At 40.1% G+C, this 22,403-nt stretch overlaps 1 protein-coding gene across 1 annotated transcript in view; it reads left to right on the top strand.

Moving 5' to 3' along the window:
* Window positions 1-22,403, top strand: part of CNIH3 (cornichon family AMPA receptor auxiliary protein 3) — a 45,404-nt gene that overhangs the window by 6,090 nt on the left and 16,911 nt on the right. Inside the window, exons 2-3 of the mRNA XM_027911432.1 lie at window positions 15,324-15,392; window positions 18,298-18,345. Of these exons, the coding sequence (XP_027767233.1) occupies window positions 15,324-15,392; window positions 18,298-18,345 (117 nt within the window). The remainder of the gene's footprint in view (window positions 1-15,323; window positions 15,393-18,297; window positions 18,346-22,403) is intronic.

The raw sequence follows: 22,403 nt of genomic DNA, 5'->3' as shown, positions 1-22,403 counted from the left end.
AGATAGTAAGAATGTTTTCCATGCAGATAACAGACATCTCTTTGACCTGTTCCTCATCCTCAGTGCCTGTGACATGCTGTTCATTTATAAGCACTGTTGCTGCTGACAGCTGAAGGTGACTCTACCAGGCAGTGGAACTAGGTCTCGTTAAAGTTGTAAGCTGGGGATACTGAGAGACTTATGCTTCTGAAAGTGGTAGTTTGGAAAACACTCCCACTTTCTGTGGAAACAAAGTATGTCTCCCACATAAAATAGGTAAGAATTATTATTATTTCCACTTTGAAAAGAGTCACTTAAAGTCACGGGGCAGAGTCAGCTGATGAGGTAAAAGCAGAAAAATGTCAAATACTGTTTGATTTACTGGGTCAACTTCCAGTGTTTCACAGTTGGACATTTCCATTTAAAAAATTCAATTTGTGACCGTGATGCTGTGCAGAGAGCAAGATGCAATTTTATTAACAGAATGGGTTTTGTGTTCCTTGATAATAATTGCAACATCAGAAATATCCGGTTCCTGTTAAAAGAAATAATAAAGTGTTCATAGAATAATTTTGATTGGAAGAGTTCTAAGAAATCACCTCCCAGATGTCTTCTTCAAAGCAGGCCTAATTTCAAAGTTAGGCCAGGTTGGTCAGGGTCTTGTCCAGGTCACTTATGAACTCTCCGTGGGTGGAGGGATGAAAACACCACGTGGATGGACAAGGGGAGAGCGGTACATATTGTCTACCTGGATTTCAGCAAGGCTTTCAGTACTGTCTGTCACAATATCCTCAGAGGCAAGCTCAGAGAGAGTGGATTGGATGCATGAACAGTGAGGCAGATTTGGAACTGGATGAACAGCAGATCCTAGAGGGTTGTAATCAGAGGCAGAGGGTCTAGCTGGAGGCCTGCCACTAGTGGTATCCCCCAGGGTTCAATTCTGGGCCCAGTATTCTTTAACTTATTCATGGATAACTTGGATGAAGGGGCCAGGCCACCTCAGCAAGTTCGCTGACAACACCAAGGTGGAGGAGTGGCCGATACCCCAGAGGGCTGTGCAGCCCTTCAGAAGGTCCTTTGACAGGTTGGAGAGATGGGCAGAGAGGAACTGTTTGACATTTGACAAAGGCAAGTGCAGAATCCTGTGCCTGGGGAGGAATAACCCCAGGCACCAGCACAAGCTGGGGGCCGACCTGCTGGAAAGCAGCTCCGTGGAGAAGGACCCGGGGTTTCTGGTGGACAAGTTGTCCATGAGCCAGCAGTGTACCCTTGTGGACAAGAAGGCCAATGATATCCTAGGCTGCATTTGGAAGGGCGTTGCCAGCAGGTTGAGGGAGATGATTCTGCCCCTCTTCTGAGCCTTAGTGAGGCGCATCTGGAGTGCTGTGTCCAGTTCTGGGCTCCTCAGTACAAGGAGACATGGAGCTCCTGGAGCAGGTCCAGTGCAAGGCAACAAAGATGTTTAAGGGACTGGAGCAACTACTTTATGAGGAAAGGCTGAGGGAGCTGGGCCTGTTCAGCCTTGAAAAGACATGACTGAGAGAGGACCTCATCAATGTCCATAAGTATCTAAAGGGAGGGTGTCAAGAGGATGGAGTCAGGCTCTGCTCAGTGGTGCCAACCAAGAGGCAAAAGGCAGAATCTGATGCACAGGAAGTTCCACCTGAATATGAAGTTTTTTATTGTGCAAGTGACAGGTTGCCCAGAGAGATTGTGTAGCCTCCCTCACTGGGGATATTCCAGAACTGTCTGGACACAATCCTGGCCCTGCTTGAGCAGGGAGGTTGGACCAGATGACCCACTGTGGTCCCTTCCACCCTGACCCATTTTCTGATTGAGTCAACAACCTCTCTGGGAACTTGTTCCAGTACTTTACTCCTTCCACTCTGAACACTGTTTTCTTATATACAGCTGGAATTTCTGTGTTGCAATTTGTGACTTTTAATGTCTTGTCCTCTTGGTGCATGTCCCTGAGAAAGGCCTTGTGCTGACTTCTGTGGAACACACCCCAGGAATATGAATGCAACAGCAGGGAGCAAATCCTCCTTAAGCTATGTTCAGGCACATGGAAAATACAAAAGTTATTGGTGACAGGCAACATGGCTTTACTAAGGCCAAATCATGCCTGAGAGATTTGGTGGCCTCCTTTGACAGGGCTACAGCATTCATGGATGAGGGAACAGCAACAGATATCATCTACCTGGACTTTTGCAAAGCATTTGACTTGACACTGTCCCACAGCACATCCTTGTCTCTGAACTGGAGAGACATGGATTTGATGGATGGACCATTCAGTGGGTAAGGAATGAGCTGGATGGTTTCACTCCAAGAGTTGTAATCAACAGCTTGATGTCCAGGTGGAGACCAGTGACAAGTGGTGTTCCTCTGGGGCTGGTATTGGGACTGACGCTGTTTAACATCCCTGTCGGTGACAGGGACAGTAGGATCGAGTGCATCCTCAGCAGGTTTAATGACACCAAGCTGTGTGGTGTGGTGGACATGCTGGAGGGAAGGGATACCATCCAGAGGGATCTTGACAATTTGAGAGGTGGTCCTGTGTGAACCTCATGAAGTTCAACAAGGCCAAGTGCAAGGTCCTGCGCCTGGGTCGGGGTAATCCCAAGCACAGATACAGGCTGGGCAGAGGATGGATTGAGGGCAGGTCTGGGGAGAAGGACTCGGGGGTGTTGGTACATGAGAAGCTCAGCATAACCCAGCAATGTGCACTTGCAGCCCAGAAACCCACATGTACCGTGGGCTGCACCAAGAGGACTGTGACCAGCAGGTTAAGGGTGGTGATTCTCCCCCTCTACTCTGCTCTGGTGAGACCCCATCTGGAGTGCTGCATTCAGCCCTGGTATCCCTGACATAAGAAGAGTGTGAACCTCTTGGAATGGGTCCAGAGGAGTTCCATGAAGATGCTTAGAGGGCAGGAGCACCCCTCCTATGAAGACAGGCTGAGAGAATTGGTGTTGTTCTGCCTGGAGAAGAGAAGGCTCCAGTGAGACCTTATAGCACCTTCCAGTACCTGAAGGCAGCCCACAAGTGACGGAGAGGGACTTTTTGCAAGGGCATGTAGTGACAGGACAAGGGGCAATGGCTTCAAACGGACAGAGGGTAGTTTTAAATTCAGAGGAACGTCAATGCACTTTGTGAAAGCAGGACAAAGCATTTTTCTCCCCTTCCCATTGAAAAGGTAATATTATAAAGCAGGGATTTATTTTAGGAATGTCATTGTGAAAAGTTACATTAAAATCACAAAACATTTTCAATGGAAGTAGGTTTTCTCAGCAAGATACTGCAGGAGTGCTGAACTTGCAGCTCCAGGTTTGATAATGTGAACACATGAAGCAGAACATAAGGGAGATGAAGAAATAATGCCATCATTGAGTTGTTCCATAGTACACTGCTTGCAACTCTCTCATCAATGCAGTAGGTCATGAAAAATCTATGGATTGGTTTTGGGTCCTTTTGTATTTTTATGCTTTTAGCTGTCAAAGATAGGTTGGGGTTTTTTTAGATACATCTGGAAGTCTAGCTACTTTGCTGGAGGAATTGAAGCTTAAAATATTTAGGCGACCTACAGTAAAATGATGAGAATTAATGACTTATAGTCCTTGCAATTATCTCATAACAGGCAGCATGCAAGCGCCAGGCATTGTTGATACAAGCACCATTTTTTTAATAGAATGACATTTGATTTTTTTAGTGTATTTAAATGCCAGCCATCTTCATGCTGTGTGTGAGTCATGATTTCAAGTGTTTAATTGTTTAGTCAATCTTCTGTCACCTTATTATTTTTTAGCATTATGAGTTTGGGCTAAATAGTTCACATTGTATCACTATCTAAGTGGAAACTGCTTTATGCATTCACAGAATGGGCATTTATAAGTAAACATAATGAAGGCTCCACTGAAATCAGTTTGATTGAATGTGCTTCAGAGTTGTTCTTCCCTCAGTGTTATATAAACACTATTACCAGATGCTTTAGAGAATTGATTTGCTGATCATCTAAGTGGCAGGCCTGTTTGGAGCTATGCTGAAATGTATCCTTAGCCTTAGTCATGCTCCTGTAATTAAAGTAAGGGGTTTCATAAGAACCTAGCTAAGCAGATGAGGATGCTTTTTGGGCTGCTGTTATTTTATTCTCCATTTTTTTGGTTGTTTTTTCGGGCTTCTGTGTCCCTTCCCCTTGCCCTCATTCTGCAGCCACAGCTGCATTGCTGCTGTATTGCTTCACCTTGCCTTAGCCCTGCAAACACACCTGTTTTGTGTATGTGTGTGTGTGTCTTAGAGTAACTTCCTTCAAGTTCTGCCTGGCCTCTTTTTAGGGAAAGAAAACTCGGGAAGATCTTGAATCTGGTCATCCCTGCCTGATGTGTCCTGTATTAGAAGAGCCCCTGTTCCTTTGTCCTGCCTCTTGCTGGTCTAGCTGGGCTTCTGCTGTGCCACTGGGAGGCGGGAAGCACAGATTCAGCAGAATTTCTGTCTGCTGTGGGCTTCTTTCTGAGACAGCATTGGTAGGACTGCTGTTGAGTGGGTAATGGGGAATAAAAATGGTGTGGGAAGCGGGGAAATGGGACTATGGGACTTCAGGGAGAAAGATGTGAAGGAAAGAGGAAATAAGAGGAAGAAAAGCTATGTACAAGTAGGGGACTAACAAGAGAAAAGATTGAGAACACGGCATTCTCATTTGAGAGGCAATTATTTGAACAGAAAAGGCTGAATCAAGGAGGTATGGTTAATTCAAGTGATGGACATTTTTGGACAACCTGAGTAGTGAGTCTTCTGTGTGGGTATGGTGTAATATGCGACATGCTTGAACAGATTTTTTTAGTGACAGAACCTAGATTCCCTTATGTGTTTCCTGGATTTTGGTGAATGTGCCTAAATCACTGCTGGTAGGAATGGAGAACATAAGCAGCAGCAATGTGAAACCTGTGGGGAAATGTAAGGAGTGTGTGTGGAAAAGGAATGTAATGCTTCTCCCAAGCATGTATCAGCATAGCAGAAATTAAAAATGTCAAAATAATAACTTGTAGCAATATGTAGGAATCTTTGAAAGCTCCAGAAAAGAACAAGTTGTGGGGTGGTGCTAAGATTGGATACCTGCTTACAGACAGCACTAGCCAGCTGGCCAGGCTCTCATCCATGACTTTTATCTTATTGATACTGAAAAAAAAAAATCTTCTCTTTTGATCTCATTGTCTTACCTTCTTCTTTGGAGCAAATATTTTTTCTAGTTGTACCTATTCTGGTACATTTTCCCCTTTGTTTACTACCCTTTCCCTGAATTTATTCTGCAGGAACATCCTGTTTATTCCAAGTTTTGGCATTATCAGCTTGGTGCTGCTAAGTAATAGAAAAAATGCTTCAGTTCGTTTTGAGAATAATTTATGAAGATGGAACTTTGTGGCTTTATTGCATCTGTGTCTTTCTCCTTGCATATCCCCCAAACTGTAATTTTGATGAGAATAAAAAGACAAGTAGAAACATTGTATGGGAGCACACTGATTTATGCTGGGATAAATTAGAAATAATTTGCAATTTTGAGGAAAAACAAGGACAGAAGAATAAACCCTCACACACCTATAGGTAACCACTTATATATTGCTTCAATCCAGAACTAAGCTGCTATTGGTCCAATGTGACCAGACTACCACCCTTCCTCCTGCCTTCTGCACCTGGCCCACCTCTTTCAGCAATCCATGTCTAGCCTGTCTCTGATTTGGTGTGGAAAATGCTGGATAGTGAAGAACTACACAAGTAGGAGATGTACAAATCTGTGACAATGCATCTGTGATACAGAGGTAGTGAGAAATACGTCTTAGTTGTTTCATTTCTCGTCGTGTTTTCTTAGTTGATGTGGAGTTTACTACAAAGAGAAGCAAGGGCACAGCAGTGCTCTCTCTTGTGCTGGAAGCAGAGTTCTCCAGCCTCTCCTCGGCATGGATAGAAAATAATGCTGCTTTCATCTCCCCTTGCTTAAGAGATCTGCAAACCAGTTCATTTGCACTAGATATTCCCTGGATCAGAGCCACAAATCTGAGTTCAACACCTCAGCTGTAAAGCTTGGATCCAAACTCCCATAATTTCCTTTTGGCCCATTGAAGAGATCAAGACTAGGGATGAAGTTCTGCCCTAACTTGTTCATTATCTTGAAATGCTTGTTCAGTTTATCTGCAGATGTGGTCTTTATTTGCATCCTTTTCAGAAGAAAAAGCTGGTGCAAGAGTCTGCATGACCTTTGCTAGGATGACCTTTGCTTAACCTTTGCTTTGATCAAGGGACTGGAGCATCTTTCTTATCAGGAAAGGCTGGGCCTGTTCAGCCTCAAAAAGAGATGACTGAGAGAGGACCTTACCAATATCTGTGGGTATCTAAAGGGAGTGTGCCACAAAGATGGAGCCAGGCTCTACTTGGTGGTGCCAAGTAGTAGGACAAGAGGCAATGGGCAGAAACTGATGCACAGGAAGTTCCACCTGATTATGAGGAAGAACTTTGCGTGTGACTGAGCACTGGAACAAGTTGTCCAGAGAGGCTGTGGAGTCTCCCTCACTGGGGATGTTCAAGAACCATCTGGAACAATCGTGTACCATGTGCTCTGGGATGGCCCTGCTTGAGCAGGGAAGTTGGACTGGATGATCCACTGTGGTCCCTTCCAACCTGACCCATTCTGTGATTCTGTGATGCCCTTTCTTAGCTTGCTGAACGTGTGGCTGTGACCAGGAATCCTCACTGTAGCAGATTGTTTGCTTTTCAAGTCCTGACTGTCAGATCAAGTTAGTGCCTAACAAGTGACAGCATTCTTGATAATGGCATGTCAGTTTGTTGTCCTTGGTGCTCTGTGAGTATCTGGTCTTGGGGTTTTGGTTGCTGAACCGAAGAAATCAGAAGTGGTTAGATACTGAAATGTTTCCAAAGTTTTGGCTTGTTATCTAAGTGGAAAAAGCTGTTTGTTTTATAAAGAATCCACATAAAATACTCAATTGCATGTAGGAGGAGGAGGCCATATGCAGGAAGAGAATATTGGCGGAAAGCTTGTAGCAAAAGTACAGGGAGTGTGGGAGATTTACAGTCAGTTCCCTACTGAGGCAGAGATGCAACCTGTATTCCCCCAGCCTACGGAGGCACAGAGATTTTGTGCCTTTGGAGCTGGTGAGAAACACTGTCAAATCCTCTGTAAGATTTTATTGGTAGAAGGAGAAGGGCATCCATGCAAGCACTTGGGAGTGTCAACTTCATACCTGCTGTCTTTGATTCAGACCCTGACATCAGGTTCATCATTGACCCACAGAGTCTCCAGATATCCTACTAAATGGGATGGTCTCACATTGTACGAAGTTTTAAAACAGAAAAATTAGAGTTGGTCTCTTGCCTCTGAAATGCCATCAGTGAAACGTATATTTATGCATGGTAACATGGTACCAGCATGTACCATGTTATCCATGTTTCAAAAAAATTAGTAACCGGACGGTTCAGGTTCTCTTCTGAGAGAAAGAAGACATGATTTTTTTAATTGAGGTAGAAGAATTGTTTCTACCACACTCAATGTAATTAAACTTAAGTAATGCATCTGTATGTACATGCAACCCTTTTTCTGTTCAGAACAACGTGATGTATTCACTGTTTTTGGTGCTAACTGAAAATGTGGTGGTTTTTCTTAGTGTTCGTAGCAACTCTTTGTGTCCCACAGAGGGATGACTTTTGGGGTGTGTTCGATTCACAGAATACTTCCTGAACTGTTCCCCTGAACTGAATGCAGTAATGTAAGGTTTAAAAAAAAAAAAAAAAAGGAAAAAGAATCATGACAACAAAATGATGAAATCCTTTGGGGAGGGAAGGAAGCATGGCAGTCTGGACTTACCTTAAAAATTCCTCCTCCGCTTGAGGTCTGTTTTGAAATGTGTTTTAGCTGCAGGGAGCAAAACTATTAGCCTATTTAGAAACAGACTCTGTACAGCTATATTAGCATCATCCCTCCTGCACAGCTTGCTGCTTGTCTTCCTTCTTGTAACAAAATGCAGTTTATTTGTCTACAGATGATTTTTGTCTGGCTGGATTTCAGCTGGTCTAGACTGGAAGATAGTGAGTGGGTATAAAGTTGTGATACAAGCGCAGGTAATCTTTGAACTCTATTTGGGGAATCAGTGGGGCATTTGTCTCTCTCCTGAAGGAGAAGGTTGACATCTCTCTATTGAAGGAGAGGGTTGATATCTCAGTTTCAGGATGACTGGGGAACATATTTCAGTGTCTGTGGTGAGCAAGTGAAATCTGTGACCAGAATCCTGTTATTAGCCAGTAAAACTGTTCCACCTTGCAGTTGGATGAAATTATTTTTAAAAGCCTGTTTCATAGCAGCTGTAGAAATCTGTCAATAGATGCTTGTCAAATCATCCTTCTGGAAACATTGTGTTCACAACAGAATTTTGCAGCTGCTGAGGTTTTTTAGCGGTTTTGTCAAAATTAATAACGTCAATTCTTTACATTTAGAAATCATGTTGCTTTTGCAAATGGTAGTCTGCAATGTTGCAATAATAATAACTGGTAACTCATGGAAATAGTAACTTTCCATTCAAAGCACTAGGAGCTCTGTACAATATGGTTGTATTCCTGAAGATCAATTTCTGGCTCTTTCATGATGTGGATGGAGTTTTTAATTCTTGGACTATAAGGTGGACTGTTACAGGTGACTGTCAAATAGTTATTCTTAGTGATTTCTCTTGCACATCTCTGCAGGCTTGGAAATCTGATTTGGTGTAGCTGATGCAGCAATTGTGCTTTTGTCCATCTGTATAGGATTGGGGTTTTATGTTTGTTTGGTTTAATTTGCACTTACATAGTTTTTATTTATGCAGGGGAGTACAGTGTTGTAACTATACCAATGCAGACAGGTATGTTTATGCACCCATGCTCTCAGCAAGAGAGCCTACCTAAATGGATTTTCATCAATATTTAATTAGAGTAGTATAATTATACCTCTGCGTTGCTACAGGTAGATAGGAAATCCTTTTGAATCGTGTTTGCAGAATGGAGATTATACATTTTTGAATTTGCATATTGGAGTTTCTATTGGAAAAGTCTTCAGATCTGGCTTAAATACTTAGGAAGTTACAGTAACATTTTCCTGATTAAGTTAGCTTAAGCTTCCAGTTAGAGCCTAAAAAGCTTAAGTCTTGTTGGCCTAAATGTAACATCCTTTTACAGTCAAAAGAACTTTAGTAAAAAGATGAAGACTGGGTGCTCAGGTGTCTGTGCAGTCCTGGTTGGAGCCACAGGAACTTCGTTTAACATTAACAATAACATTAACATGTTAACAATGCATTAACAATGTATTTGGGTTTCTGGGTGGAGGTTTGTTTGATGGTGGCAGCATGTGAAATTCAAGCTAAGTAGAGCAAGGAAGTGCCATACAATTGTTAGTGTGAAATCTGACAAACAGAAAAATTTTCAACTCTTGAGTGACTTAAAGCCATTTGCAATCTTAATCCAAAAAGGCTCTGCTTAAAGCAATGCTCTGCTCTAGAGATGGCCAACAGTACAATGATCAGTGTACTGACAGCTTTCTTTGTTTCCCCTTACATTTTATATGGTGCAGCAATCCAGAGGCTTTGGTTCTTCTGCCACTGATTCTGTAAATAATTTCTTTGAGCTTCATTTTTTCCCTCATATTAAAAAAAAATTGCAATTATATTTTCCTTGCATTTGTTAAGACCTTCATTGCCTTGAAGGGGGATTTATAACTGCAGAGCATTGTTAGTTATTACTGTTTATTTTTATTAATATGCAGTGAATTAATAAGTGTAATATTCAGAACATTAAATACATTGGTAAGAGACAGGAGAATAAATAAACACCATTAATCTCATTTTCTTCTCTGCTCTTTATTTGCTGTAGTGTTAAGGTTCTCAAAGACCAGCGTTTCAGATACACTGGTCTGGGAAGCCATAGTGTCATGTGGTGAGGTATGATTTGAGAGTTTTTTCTTTTTTTAGGAGATGTTTAACATGAGGGTATAGATAAAGAAAAAAATATGACAAAAAGAATAAAATTTTCTGGCTTTTGAGGCAGGTTGCCCATCCATTGATACAATTTTGATTGATCTTTCATGCTTGGTAGCATGAACCAGATCAGTTCAATCAGAAGAGAAAGAGGAAAGAGGAACAACCATCTTGAATAAATGTTCACCAGCCACATAGCTACATTTTCTGTTCAGATTCATTTAATATCATGATAAGAATTGGGTAGCAAAAATTGTTCTCTAAGTCTGTCACTTTGTTGATGCCACTGTTCTCTGCATCTCTCTGTGGGCTTCTCTTACTCCATCGTATCAAGGCAGTGACTTATGTTCCATTTCAGGCCCTTTTTCATTCTCACCTGACTGAATTTCTCACGTTTTGTCAGTTGTTGCTTCTGCTCAAAAAAATCCAGCAAAGTAACTCACCCAGATTGCATCAACATGGTTCAGCTCATGGCTCAGAGATGACTTCCCAAGCACAGTAAATATGTCTGTGCAGCAGTTGATAGGCTGGCATGAAGTTTAGGAGGACATCCTGCTCCTAAACCTGTCCACCTTCTGTCCATGTGCTGACTTGCCAGTATGGGCACTGTGAGAGCTCCATCTGAGAGTGGAGGGAGAGACAAATTGTTTAAATGAACCATTAAAGACAGTTCCTTTAAGATGGGATTGTGGTGCATTGACAGGGTGGTGGCAAGGAAGCATACGTTAGGTGTTACTGTTCTTATCTGTGGTTAGTGTGGTTGTCATCAAGTTCTGTTTTATCTTAACTTTTCTGAGATGCCAGTAAGCAATAATATCCAACTTCTTTGCTGTCACTGGATTCACACCCACGCCAACTTCACTGCCACCCTAAAACACCACAGTCTCAGTTAAAATATGTTTCTGTAAGAACTCAGTGATTAAAAAAAAAAGTACCTTCCCTAAAAATGAGATGTCATAGCTTGTTTCTAGCATTAAGTGAAGTTTTCAATTTGATTGGCACATAAGCATAAGAAGAAAACAAAATTCAGATTCAGTCTTATGTGAATACTTCATTATTCGAAGCTGTTGTGGTCTGGAGAGATAAGCACAGAGAGTGCAGGTAATGAAAACAAATTTTATAAATATCGTTGCAGTTGAAACATATTGTCATCACAGTCTCGTTGATTCAGTATGTGTTTAAACTGGGGCAAACTCCTTGCTGACTTACACTTGGAGTTTTGAGGTTTGCAGATGGTGTGAATCAGAGACTGCAACCAGTATTTTTATAGACCTTTAGTTTTATTAGGTGGAAAACGCCCACAAGTACACTTCTAGTACACTTCTATCAACAGGAAAAAGCATAGCTAGGGCAGTGGCAGAACAAACTTCCTGCAATGATTTGCAATGTGGATTCACAGGGAATTCCTCAAGGAAGAAGGTAGTGCAATATCCATTGTCCAGTCAACCCCAGCCTTTTTCTGCAGTAATTTTAAAAATTATTGCTAAACAGGATGTGCCCTTTTATTTTTTCTGATATAGATTTGCAAGTAAGAAGATAACTTGGTGGTTTAGTTTTTTGAGTTTCTAAATAAATAGCAGATGGTCCTTATTCTCTGTCTATGAAGTCAAGGTACAACATTACTGTTTACTAATAGAAATAAATTTCTCCTCTGTGTAAGATCAGTCCCTGGCACATGTTTCCAAAATGCTGAGTGCTTAGCTATTTGTTCAGCTTTATGACTAGAGACTGATCATTTTTCTTTGGTACACTCTGCTTACACTGTGTTGCCTTTCAAGAGATGGAGTTGCTGATGTCCATGTGTGTGTGTTTTGCAGTCTTAATTGTCACCCTGGATCAAATTAGACTGGATAACTTAAAAGATACTGAACACTTTATAAAATACCTTCATTTACAAAGGTGAAATCATGACTATTCATGTGGTTCATGAAGTCCCCTGACTGGGATCTGTTACATTCTTTGCCTCGAAATGAACTGCTCTCTCAAGATACTGGTTAAGCGTGGCAGTTTCTGAGGTGAAACAAATCCTGAGCATATCCAGGTGCTGTTCCAGAGCATTCAGCAGGCTGTTGATGTATGGGAAGCAGTAGCTGTGCTTCATCCACCTGAAATGTAAACAGGCAGCAGCTCGTTTCTCTAGTCTGTGGTCAGAACAGTGCACCTCCCGTGAAAGCATTGGGAAACACTTCATGGAGGCAAGTGGTTTGTTATTTTTGGATGGAAAAATGGCAACTCCAGCCACACAACGTCCCAGGGCATTGAACTGCTGCAGAGAGTGAGTTATAATTGAAAGAGGAAGACATTTCCTAATTAATTATGTAAGCCCCACAGCAGTACAGCTCAGCACAGCCGTATTTTTAGTAATATGATCTGATTTGTTGCACAAAGTGTATTGTGAGCAGCCAAAAATCATAAGAAGCTACAGCTTTGTTTCTGTTGTTTCTCAGTTGTGGTTTTTGAATTAGGACACCCAACATCGTGAGATTAAACCAAACCAAAACAACACAAAACCAAAAACCCACCCAAGCAACCAACTAACCAAAAAAAAAACCAGGAAAAAACATGCCCCCCCAACATTTTGGGAGTTTATATTCCCTGTAATAGTGAACCTGCCTAATGTTACACTTTCAGGCTTTTCACTCTGCCTGAGAAATAAGAAATAGGAAATAAGAATGTGTTTGTTCATAATTTAATTTAATGTCATCACTAAATTTTTATTTCTGGAGATTTAACAACGTAAGACCTATTATGGAACTTCTTCGAAGTAAAATGATAAGAATTGAGGAGGATCTATTTTTTTCATCTCCTTTCCAGAGAGACACTAAAACTTTTATTGAAGAAAATTTCCTCAAATCATATGTGCCTGATACCAGACCTCAGCCTCTCTTGGGTGTAGCAGGAATGTCTCTTAACATTGTCATAATTTGCAGACGTTTGAAAAGGTTGTGGGATTATTGTATTTGCACTTACTGGTTCCATGAAAACGATGTGCTTACTACCTGTCAGATCTGTGTCTAGGCACTTAGAGACAATGCAAGGCTAACATAAATTGTGTGCCAACAAATAAAGAGTAGGATTTGGACCAGAGAGTTGAGAGTGTTGGTCAAATAAATAAATAAATAACATAAATAAATAGAGAAAGAAAAAAAAATTAGGAAATCTAAATGGGTAGTATATTTGAGGCTAATGTCTTTTTCCAAACTGTCATTTAGGATTTCTTCAAGGCTTACCTGCATTAGTTAAAGCTAGCTCAACAGAGCCCTGCCTTAACAGCTCTGTCTTTCAGAGCAGCCAAGTGAGGCTTTGCTGAACTTCTTGGAAGGGATCTGTCTTATGATTTCAGTATTCATGTTCCCCATGTTGTTGTCTCAGACAGTCTTTCCTCACAGCATGAGTTGGATCTTTTACTGGCTGACATTTCATGATAATTTCAAACTCCTGGCTACTCTTACTGACTACCAGAAGGAAGATTCATCTCTACATTTACAATGGAAAAATAGCTGTAACCACTGTACATTAATAAAAATAACTGACACTCAAAGCTCATAACAGTTTTCTTTCTTAAAATTACATCTGTAAGTACCAGTGCAGTGGAGTAAAGAGAATTTAAGGGGATCCTAAAGTAAATCAGTGGCATAGCTATGAGAGACAGATGTCTTACCTGTTACAGGGCCATCTTTCCCCCTTTCTGTCAGTGCTGTCAGTGCTGATGTTGATATCCAGTTACAGAGGTACCCAATTACATGTGTGTCTGACTCCCATGGTTCTAACCCCTTAGCAGTTGGTCCAGCTTAAGACTGTGAAGACCTGTTCAAGAAGTATTAAATACAGAGGTGTCATGAGCTTTATCCTTCCCAAATGCACTCCAAACCTCTAACAGCTTGTTATTTGCTGTTTTACCATTGCAGACCTAATTCCTAACTTGCAGAGCTGCTGCATCCATGGGGAGAAACCCTTCACTTACAATCGTGTTTTATAGTTCCCTTTGTGGTTTGTTCTGCCACTTTGACTTGTCATAGTAGAATAAATTGAATTCTGTAGAGTGCTCTTGTAAAATGCCACACTTTTGATTTTTAAATGTGCTTCAGTGTGATGAATGCAGCATTAGAGTGGGATATGGAGTAGTGCTTAAATTTGTGGATTGTAGCTCTAGGTTTTATTCTCAAACCTCTAGCCAGATTATTATATAATTGACGGATAGGCCATTTTCAGGATTTCTGCTCCTGTGTTCCGTATCTGTAAAATGAATGTGATTTACCTATGCAGCAGGTCTGTGTTGATACCCAGTTGGTTCTTTTTTGAACAGCTAGGCAGCAGGCTGCTATGGCATGTCATAGAATGCCTGTTGCACTCATATATTAATTACCCAAGTGCTGCCTTATACTTACATCATCTTTTTATTGAGAACTGAGACTTTGGGTTGTAAATTATCTAAAAAGGACTCATTGTTTTAACATCTACTTATGTAGTGCCTGTCATAGTGAGCTTTCCTTCCTTGGGTGAAGCAAGAAAGAAGCAGAAGAAAAGGTATCACTAGAATACAAACATAAAGCTAAGAATGTGCTTTGAGATCTTTCAGTGAAATATGATGAGGATTACTACAGCTGTTTTCTTTCCAAGGAAACACTTTCAAACATTATTATTTTTATAGGCACTTTTATCTGCCCTGCTCTAAAAGGGCAGTAATTCAAGTGTGTCTCAATCCATCTGTTAATGGAGGAAACTGAAGGACTTGAGCAAAAAACATCATTAATGAGATCTGAAGTAAGGTTCTAAAACCTGCCAGAATTTTGGAAGGACATATTTGCTCTAGAATGGTTACCATTTGAGGAGTTTGTCTGTTAATGTATAGCAGCTTCATAACAGTAAAGCTGATACTAATTCAGAATTAATATCTGAAGTAGGTTTAATAGCTAATAAAAATGGGCTGTTTATGTATTAAATCTGGAGCAGCATAGCTGATCCACCTCTGTGTTTTGGGTAACTAATGACCTTCTCCTTCATATTTGGAGAGGTATTTGTTTGTGAAATAGTTTTATGCCGTATGGAAATTTGAGAAAAGAATTTTAGCTGATATGAGGGAAGAAATATGGAAAGTAACACCGCTGAAAAGGCTATAGATATGATTCTACAGAGTGACAGATTAATGAGGTCTAGGTTTCATATGTAGGAGTATCCCATGTCTTGTTTTAACTACTTAGTTCTGAAGGGAGTGTGTCGGAGAAGCTATTTTTTCTGGAAAGTGAGGAAGGGAGGCAATGCATCTACCTAGTCTCTAAAGGAAAATAAGTGTTTGAATGAGCATTCATTACAGTATTTGAAAAAAAAATTAATGTTTTTCAGATAATTGCCTTCGATGAACTTCGGACAGACTTCAAGAGCCCAGTCGATCAGTGCAACCCAGCCCACGCAGTGAGTACAACCAGTGGTTTGCTAAGCAGTGCCTGCTCAGGAAAGGGGCATGCACTGAGCTGTCAGGGAAGGATGAGGGAAATTAAGATAGAGTCTCTTTGTGAAGTCAAGTGTGGTTTGGAAAATTGACTTACTGGGCCAGTCATGGGAAGCCAGATGGTGACTTTTTATGCTAATAGCCTTCCTTTTTGCTGAAGGAGGCAGGAAAATAACTTGGAATTTCAAAAGCTGAGGCATATATAATGTGATGCTAATGCTTTCTTCTTTACCTTTTTATGCTGTGGCACAAGTTTTCCCTTTTGAAATAATTTGCCTTCTCTGTGTTCAAGCATGGGATGACCACATTCTCCCACACTGTCTGTATCAATGAGCCAAAAGCTTGAGTGGATTTGGTGAGAGGCACATTCATGGACCTCTCTCTCCAATGGGAGGGTTCTAAATGCTCCCATGTTTTAGGAGTGAACGTCACATTCTGCTGCTTCTGCTATGGAAAAGTTTAAATATCACCCTGGGACTGTAAACCCACTTTTAACTAATGAACCAAAAATGCAGCCTAGATATCTCAAGAAGTATTTCAAAGTTCCTCTGTTAATTAAAGCTGTAATCTAGAGTGAGTTAGCTGACTACAGCTAAATATGTGTCAGTCTGTACTACCAGAACTGAGAGCAGAACTTGGCTCCCCATCATCTCACTGGGAATTACAATGATTATGACAGGTGCTGTATTTGATCTCTACAGAGTATCAATTTATTGAATTGCCTGCAAATGATAACCAGATTCACTACTTTGCCATTTTACCCTGTTTCGTAACTCAGCAGAGGATTTGTGGTACTGCTTAGACCACTGATGATTTTAAGCATAAACTTTACATGAATCTTAGAATAAGAAGGCTTTTTTTACAGTTCACTAACACATAATCAAAACATGAGAATAGAAGAAATTATATGAAGAAATCCAATAGAGAACTTCAGTGGGTATAATCTGGTTTTTAATTTACTGGAAGTAATCTGATTTTGAATTCACTTTATCAGTTTTTACTTCCCATCTTGGGAACTGCACACAAAAAAATGTGTATTTATTTGTACCAGGTATTTCTTATATTGTTGCAGTTTGTGTGGCTTCTCGAGGGTCTCTCAAGGCTGCTCTGTGAAGGTTTCCAGGGCTGAAATCACCCCCTCCCCCCGCTGCCTCGTGGCAGGGACAGGCAGTGGAGGCGCCTCTGCCAGGAGAGAGAGAACACGCAGCACACAGGAAGGCCAGCAGCAAAGAGAGAGCTTTATTCAAAAATCCCCCAGCTTATATGGGCTGGTGGGGAAAAGAGGGGATTGGTCATTTAGATAGCCAATACAAGGAGACAATATAATAACTATGGCAACACAGGAACCAATGATAGACAAGTGAGTTATCAGCTTCAAACCCCTGCATTATATATTTGTTGCTTGTGCCCATATCCCATTTAGTGGGGTAGTTTTCTTTATTGCACTATAAGAGTGTCTGATGTTTACCCATGTGTCTTCCACAATGTTTTCATGACAGAGGGTAGGGCCTTTTTGACGAGAGGGGGCTGAATTAAAGAGAAATCAGAGACAAAAACAAGGGCAGTACTGAGAATTTAATTCAAATTTCCTGGTTTGCCCTCTATTACCTATAGTTCAGAGACAAAATTCCTGCTTTTGCAAGGCCAGCTGTAGTTCGGAATCTATTTAAAGGGAACTGAGAGGTCTATCTTTCCCTCTCCACTCACCTCCTTCAAAAGGCAGGAGAGCTTTCTGCAGCTTCACAGGCATGTCCACACACATCCATTCTCGTGTTTGCAACTGTGAGTCTAACATTTCTGAATCCGTTTTAGCTCAGACACACCAAAAAGAGGCATGGTATTTTTCTGGTGCCTATCAAGCTACTACTGCCTCACTGTCTTTCCAGCATGATACCTTTTTTGAAAAAGGCTTAAACTCGGGGACGGGAAAGCAAAAGAAATATTTCTTTGGAGAACAGAAATAAAACTCAAACTTGTGGCAAATTTAAAGCATTTGAAAAGCAGAAAACTTAGGAAGAGTTGGCTTCTCACATTGGTATAGTACAAAAAAATTGTTTGGAATATTTTTCCCATGTATAAGTGAAAATATTATCAGATAGTCTTCTGAGGACAACAAAACCAATCTACCTTCTGCAGTGTGACCAACAGTAGAATGTTCCACAATAACTCCAGTGATGGAGTTACGGGGTTATGAAGTGAAATTTGATTGTACTGGTGAGTTTTGCATTATGAGCCATTTAAAAAAAACAAACCTGTCTTTGATTTGTTTTCTTTCTGTGAGTTGAGCTTTAAGCATCTTTCAAGTCACAGTGCTTAATTGCAGTGATTTTCAGTATTTATGAACGCATCTGTCATTTAAAGTGGCATTTCTAGGACAGTTCAAATATTTTTCACTAGTGGGTTAAATTCTAATATCATATGTTGAGGTGCCATCTTGGTGATAGAGGAAGAGCTGCCTTACAAACTTCATAGCTGTTTTTGCCATTCAGAATTATCTTGAAGCCAGATGTGGGGTACCTTAAAATACAAGACCAAGTCTCTGTGGTATAGACTGGCAAAATAGAGCCACAAAGGCTGACTTAAAAAATGTTTGCAGCCTCTGGCTCAAGGCTAACAGACTTGAATCCCCAGCTGGTATTGTTACACCCAGTAACAGATGAAAAAATAACTTATTGGGGCTTTGAAATGGATAAATCACTTGGCTTGCTAGCAGTAGGTAAGAAGTAAATGCTGTCATTTCAGATTAACAACATATATTGCTTCACTGTGGCCATTAATTAAAACATTGACCCTTGTAATTGTAATATATTGTCTTAATTCATAATACCAGCTAATCTTCTGCCCTTCCCCCCCCCTTTTCCTTGACAGAGAGAACGGCTGAGAAATATTGAGCGGATTTGCTTCCTCCTGCGAAAGGTGAGCGTAAACTAACCTAGGATTTGTGAAGTTTGGGAGAGTTTAGTCCATCCAGTGGTGACATGCATTTATTTTCTCTTTGATCCTCACACTCAGTTGATGAAAGGCTGGATTCTACTGAGAAGTGAAAGTCATGATGACTTTGTAAGGACAGAGTAAGACAAATTATAAAAGGTTGACATAATAGGGGATGTCTGGATAAGAACTGAACTTCAGAACATCAGCCCATTCATTCCAGAACAAGCTTTTTGAAAGTGGTGAATAGTTTTGCAGTTGCAGCTTGAAGTTCTTTTTTATAGTCCTGTAAAGCTGCTGATACTGTTGTAGTACAGACTCTAGAAATACCCTTTTTTTGAACAGCGGCTTACTATTTAATAAACTAAACATTTTTATTAGTTACACATTTAATGTTTAAGGTTTCTAGGTGATGGAATAGAAAAGTTGATACACTATGTATTTTATCTTGACACAAGTGAGATGCTGAGTGCCTCAGTTTCTGAGGGATTTCAAGGAGCTGATAATTTGTGGGTTACTTATCTGTGGCTTCAAAAACATTTTAATTAACAATCTTTGTTCTCCTGACTCTGTTCTATTAAAGTAAAAATAATCATAGTTCTAAACTATTTTATTCTGTAAATTCAAGTTTCTATACATTGTGTTCTGCGGAGTAGTAATGGAGACACCTAAATTATTCTGCATTTTTGCTTAAAAAGGTCATCACTGAAGTGTGGACTGCTGCCTGCATCCTAATCAAGCTAAGAACTAAACTGGTTTTAAGGTACTTAGAGATTTTAGGAAACCCAGTGGTAGGAATTGGGGTGATCCAAAGGCACAACTGTGACTCCAGGCAGAATCTTTGAGCTGTCATTCTCTAATCAGTCAGCACCTGAGTCACATCTGTTTGGCACCATTATGAGTTTGTGACTGTTAGGAGCCACATTTGAATACTTACTGAGCCTGTTTATGACCCTTGGGATATGAAAATAAGAGAAAATACTTATCACCAATAGCTTTCCATTTTATCAAACAGGCAGCCAGCCAATTTCAAGCTGTGCCCCAGTTTCCTGGACATAAAGCAACTGTTGAGTGGTAATGTATTAATATATGTGAGCCCCATGGGAATGCCTTGCCTGCATCAGTGTTTAATTTTTATTGAGCCTCAGCCTTCTTGTGGAGAGCAAAATAGAGCATTTTGGCTAATTGCAGACTCTGTTTTCATAAGGGATTGCCTTGCTTCTGGTTCACTTAAATAGTTTGTTAATTCAGCCTCTTTTTCAAAGTTCTTTGGGGACAGATTTGTTTTAATTGAGAGATTATACGCAAGAAGAGGAAGGTGCAGTAACTACAGAGATTTGTAGTCTGCAAATCTGACAATCACTAAAAATAGCTGTAGTTTATGTCGTATAGAGGAGTTGTTATTGAGAAAAACTCCAGAAAAACAATAAAGAATTGAGTGCCAGCTATATTGATACATGACAATAGCAGGCTGCTTCCAACAAGCACTAAATATATCCCTCAATATAACATTGTGTGGCTTCAGGGTCTGTTTCTCTTTCTATGAAACAACAGCATACCCGTTTTCCTATGGCTTGAAGACAGGCAATTCTTTCAAGGGGCTTTGACATCAGAACTTAATTCTTAAGATCTGATGTAAATCTGTTCTTTAAAAGGTTATAGGTGGGCTAAAAAAGTATGCTTAATTTCATTATATGCTGGTTTTACAAGGGGTTCTTGGAAATTATTAACCGGCCATACAATATGTCATATAAATCTGATCCCAGTGGGCGAAGACTTTCTTGAGGATGGATTTTCGTTTTTATCTCCAAAATACTTGAAAAAGTTTATTGACAAACTGTGACCAGGTATGTGATATTTCACCAGATATTATATAACTTTTTTCCACTTCTCAAAATAGAATGGAGGATGTTCTACAGCCAGGCATTTTCTGATGTTTGGTTTGGGGAAAATGTTTCTATATCATTAAAACAAGTAGGGATTGTGTGAAGCAGATATATATGATGCTGGCATGTGCACATGCGTGCACATGGGGGTCCTTGTTTTTATGGTGCTATAGAATTAGATAAGCCTAAGTTTTCTGATTACTGGAGAATGATTATGTATGAAGAAACTATGAACTTTGTATAGCCATGGTCAAATCTCTTCTATTCTGAAATAAATGAGAGGAAGGCTTATTTTCTGAAACCAGCCCAAAGTGAAGTTCTCTCAGAATACAGGTATCTCATTTTATTCAGTGGTGTGTGTTGGGGGCTTAACAGCATAAATTTGTGTTCCTGTGCTGTAAATTGTTGAATATTCCATCATGTGGATGTTGGTTGTCTTATAAGTGTTAGATGGTTCACACAAGACACACACTGGTATTAGCAGATGCTGTGCAGCCTCTGTGCTATTCTTTTTTTTTCCTAAATTGCCTTTGTTTCTCTCAGGATGTGATTACAATGCTGTACAGAGGTACACAAACTGAAGCAGTGCAGTGTAAGAGCAGCACAGGCTTCTTGGGCTCATCAGCCTTGCTGAAGACTGTGATTGGTTTGGTGTGCCTATGAAGTCTACCGTGATTTTTAGGATTTAATATTTTGGTGGGGCTGCCAAAATATATTCAGATAATGATGACAGCAATAATATATAATTGTAATTGCAGTTGTATTTCAAGAAGTATGTCTACAAGATTGATTCCTGATGGAGATACTTATTTTAGCACTAAGGACAATTAGGAATTACCTGGATTGAAGCACCATATATTTCATCAATCAACCACTGTAATATTATTACTTTAACTTTGAGGAATTTTAAATTAAATTTTGATTATGTTATGCACCATAATTTTTGAATTAATTTGATAAATCCTTACTAAGGAGAAGAATTGATTGAACTTGCTTCTTGCTCAGCGAAGACATTGGAGATTTCAGTTTGCTCATGCCAAACACTGCTGAGCAATATAAGTGATCCTTCTCCAATTATCAGCAAATATTTGTTTTTAAACTCCATTAAGCTAAAGTAAGAGTGATTTTTGAGCATCAGAAGTGGAACTAGAACTTAATTCGGAGGAAGTCGAGGTAAATAAAAGGCAGACTTTCACTTATTTTCCTACTGTAGTGGAGCATTTTACTTAAGTTATGCCCAAAATTCCTAAAACTGCAAGTGCAAGAAAATATTGTATTTGAGCTCAGTTCTTTTTCTTGATTTTATTTAGGGATTTTTGCATTTTTTTGTAATCCTGAAGGGATGACTGGAAGAGAGCAGATTCAGCAAGAAATGTAGCCACAGGCAAGGTGACATTATTCTCAAAGATGTTCCAGATGAACTTGAACTGTCGTGAAAAATACAAACAAATACACAGACAAAAACCCTGCAGGGGCAACGTTTGAATAACCAAACTTGGCCAGTTCAGCACTCCAGTGGTAGCAGTAGCATAGTAGATACTGAATCAGGAGCTGGGGTGTTTAAAACATAACAAAACAAGCCAAACCTGAACAATTCTTCACCTAATCTTTTTTGAAGCAAGTTTTAATGTTTTAGTTAGGAAGCTGGGGGGTGCCAGTGCTTAGTTTGGTCTAGTACCTGTGTCACTGTGGTTTCCAGTGGAGCTGGATTTGCAGTAGTAACGGTGGAAATTTATTTTTTACTCATTAGTTGTGGAAAAGTGAAAACCACGTGTATGTGTGCAAGTAACAGCATTTCAGAGACACAAGTAATCAGAAGCTTGAAGAGTTATGGGTTAACACCACAGGTTCAGCTGTAGACAGAGCGTTCTAAGGATGAAAATTAGGCTTGATCCTGGGTCTGTTTCATGCATGTTTGTCAGCATAGAGTGGAAACCTAGATCTCAAACCTTGGAAAAACTCTCACAATATATTCAGTGAAATACTACTGAGCTCACTGGATCAGCTAACAGGGAACAAGTTGGCTTTTAGGCTTTTCCTTAATAGCAGAAGAAAAGAATGTCATCTGAGTACAGAGTCTCTTTTTGTTTGTGTGTAGCTAAATATTATGCAAAATCAGCACTGTTAAAAAGTAGCCCTATCTTGTTTATTCTTATC

The sequence above is a fragment of the Empidonax traillii genome, unplaced genomic scaffold (genome assembly GCF_003031625.1).
Source record: "Empidonax traillii isolate 1590-97213 ecotype Southwest subspecies unplaced genomic scaffold, ASM303162v1 scaffold31:size1920502, whole genome shotgun sequence".
Classification (NCBI taxonomy): domain Eukaryota; kingdom Metazoa; phylum Chordata; class Aves; order Passeriformes; family Tyrannidae; genus Empidonax; species Empidonax traillii.
The sequence above is the reverse complement of the archived record's forward strand: the minus strand, read 5'-3'. Positions and strand labels throughout refer to the sequence as shown.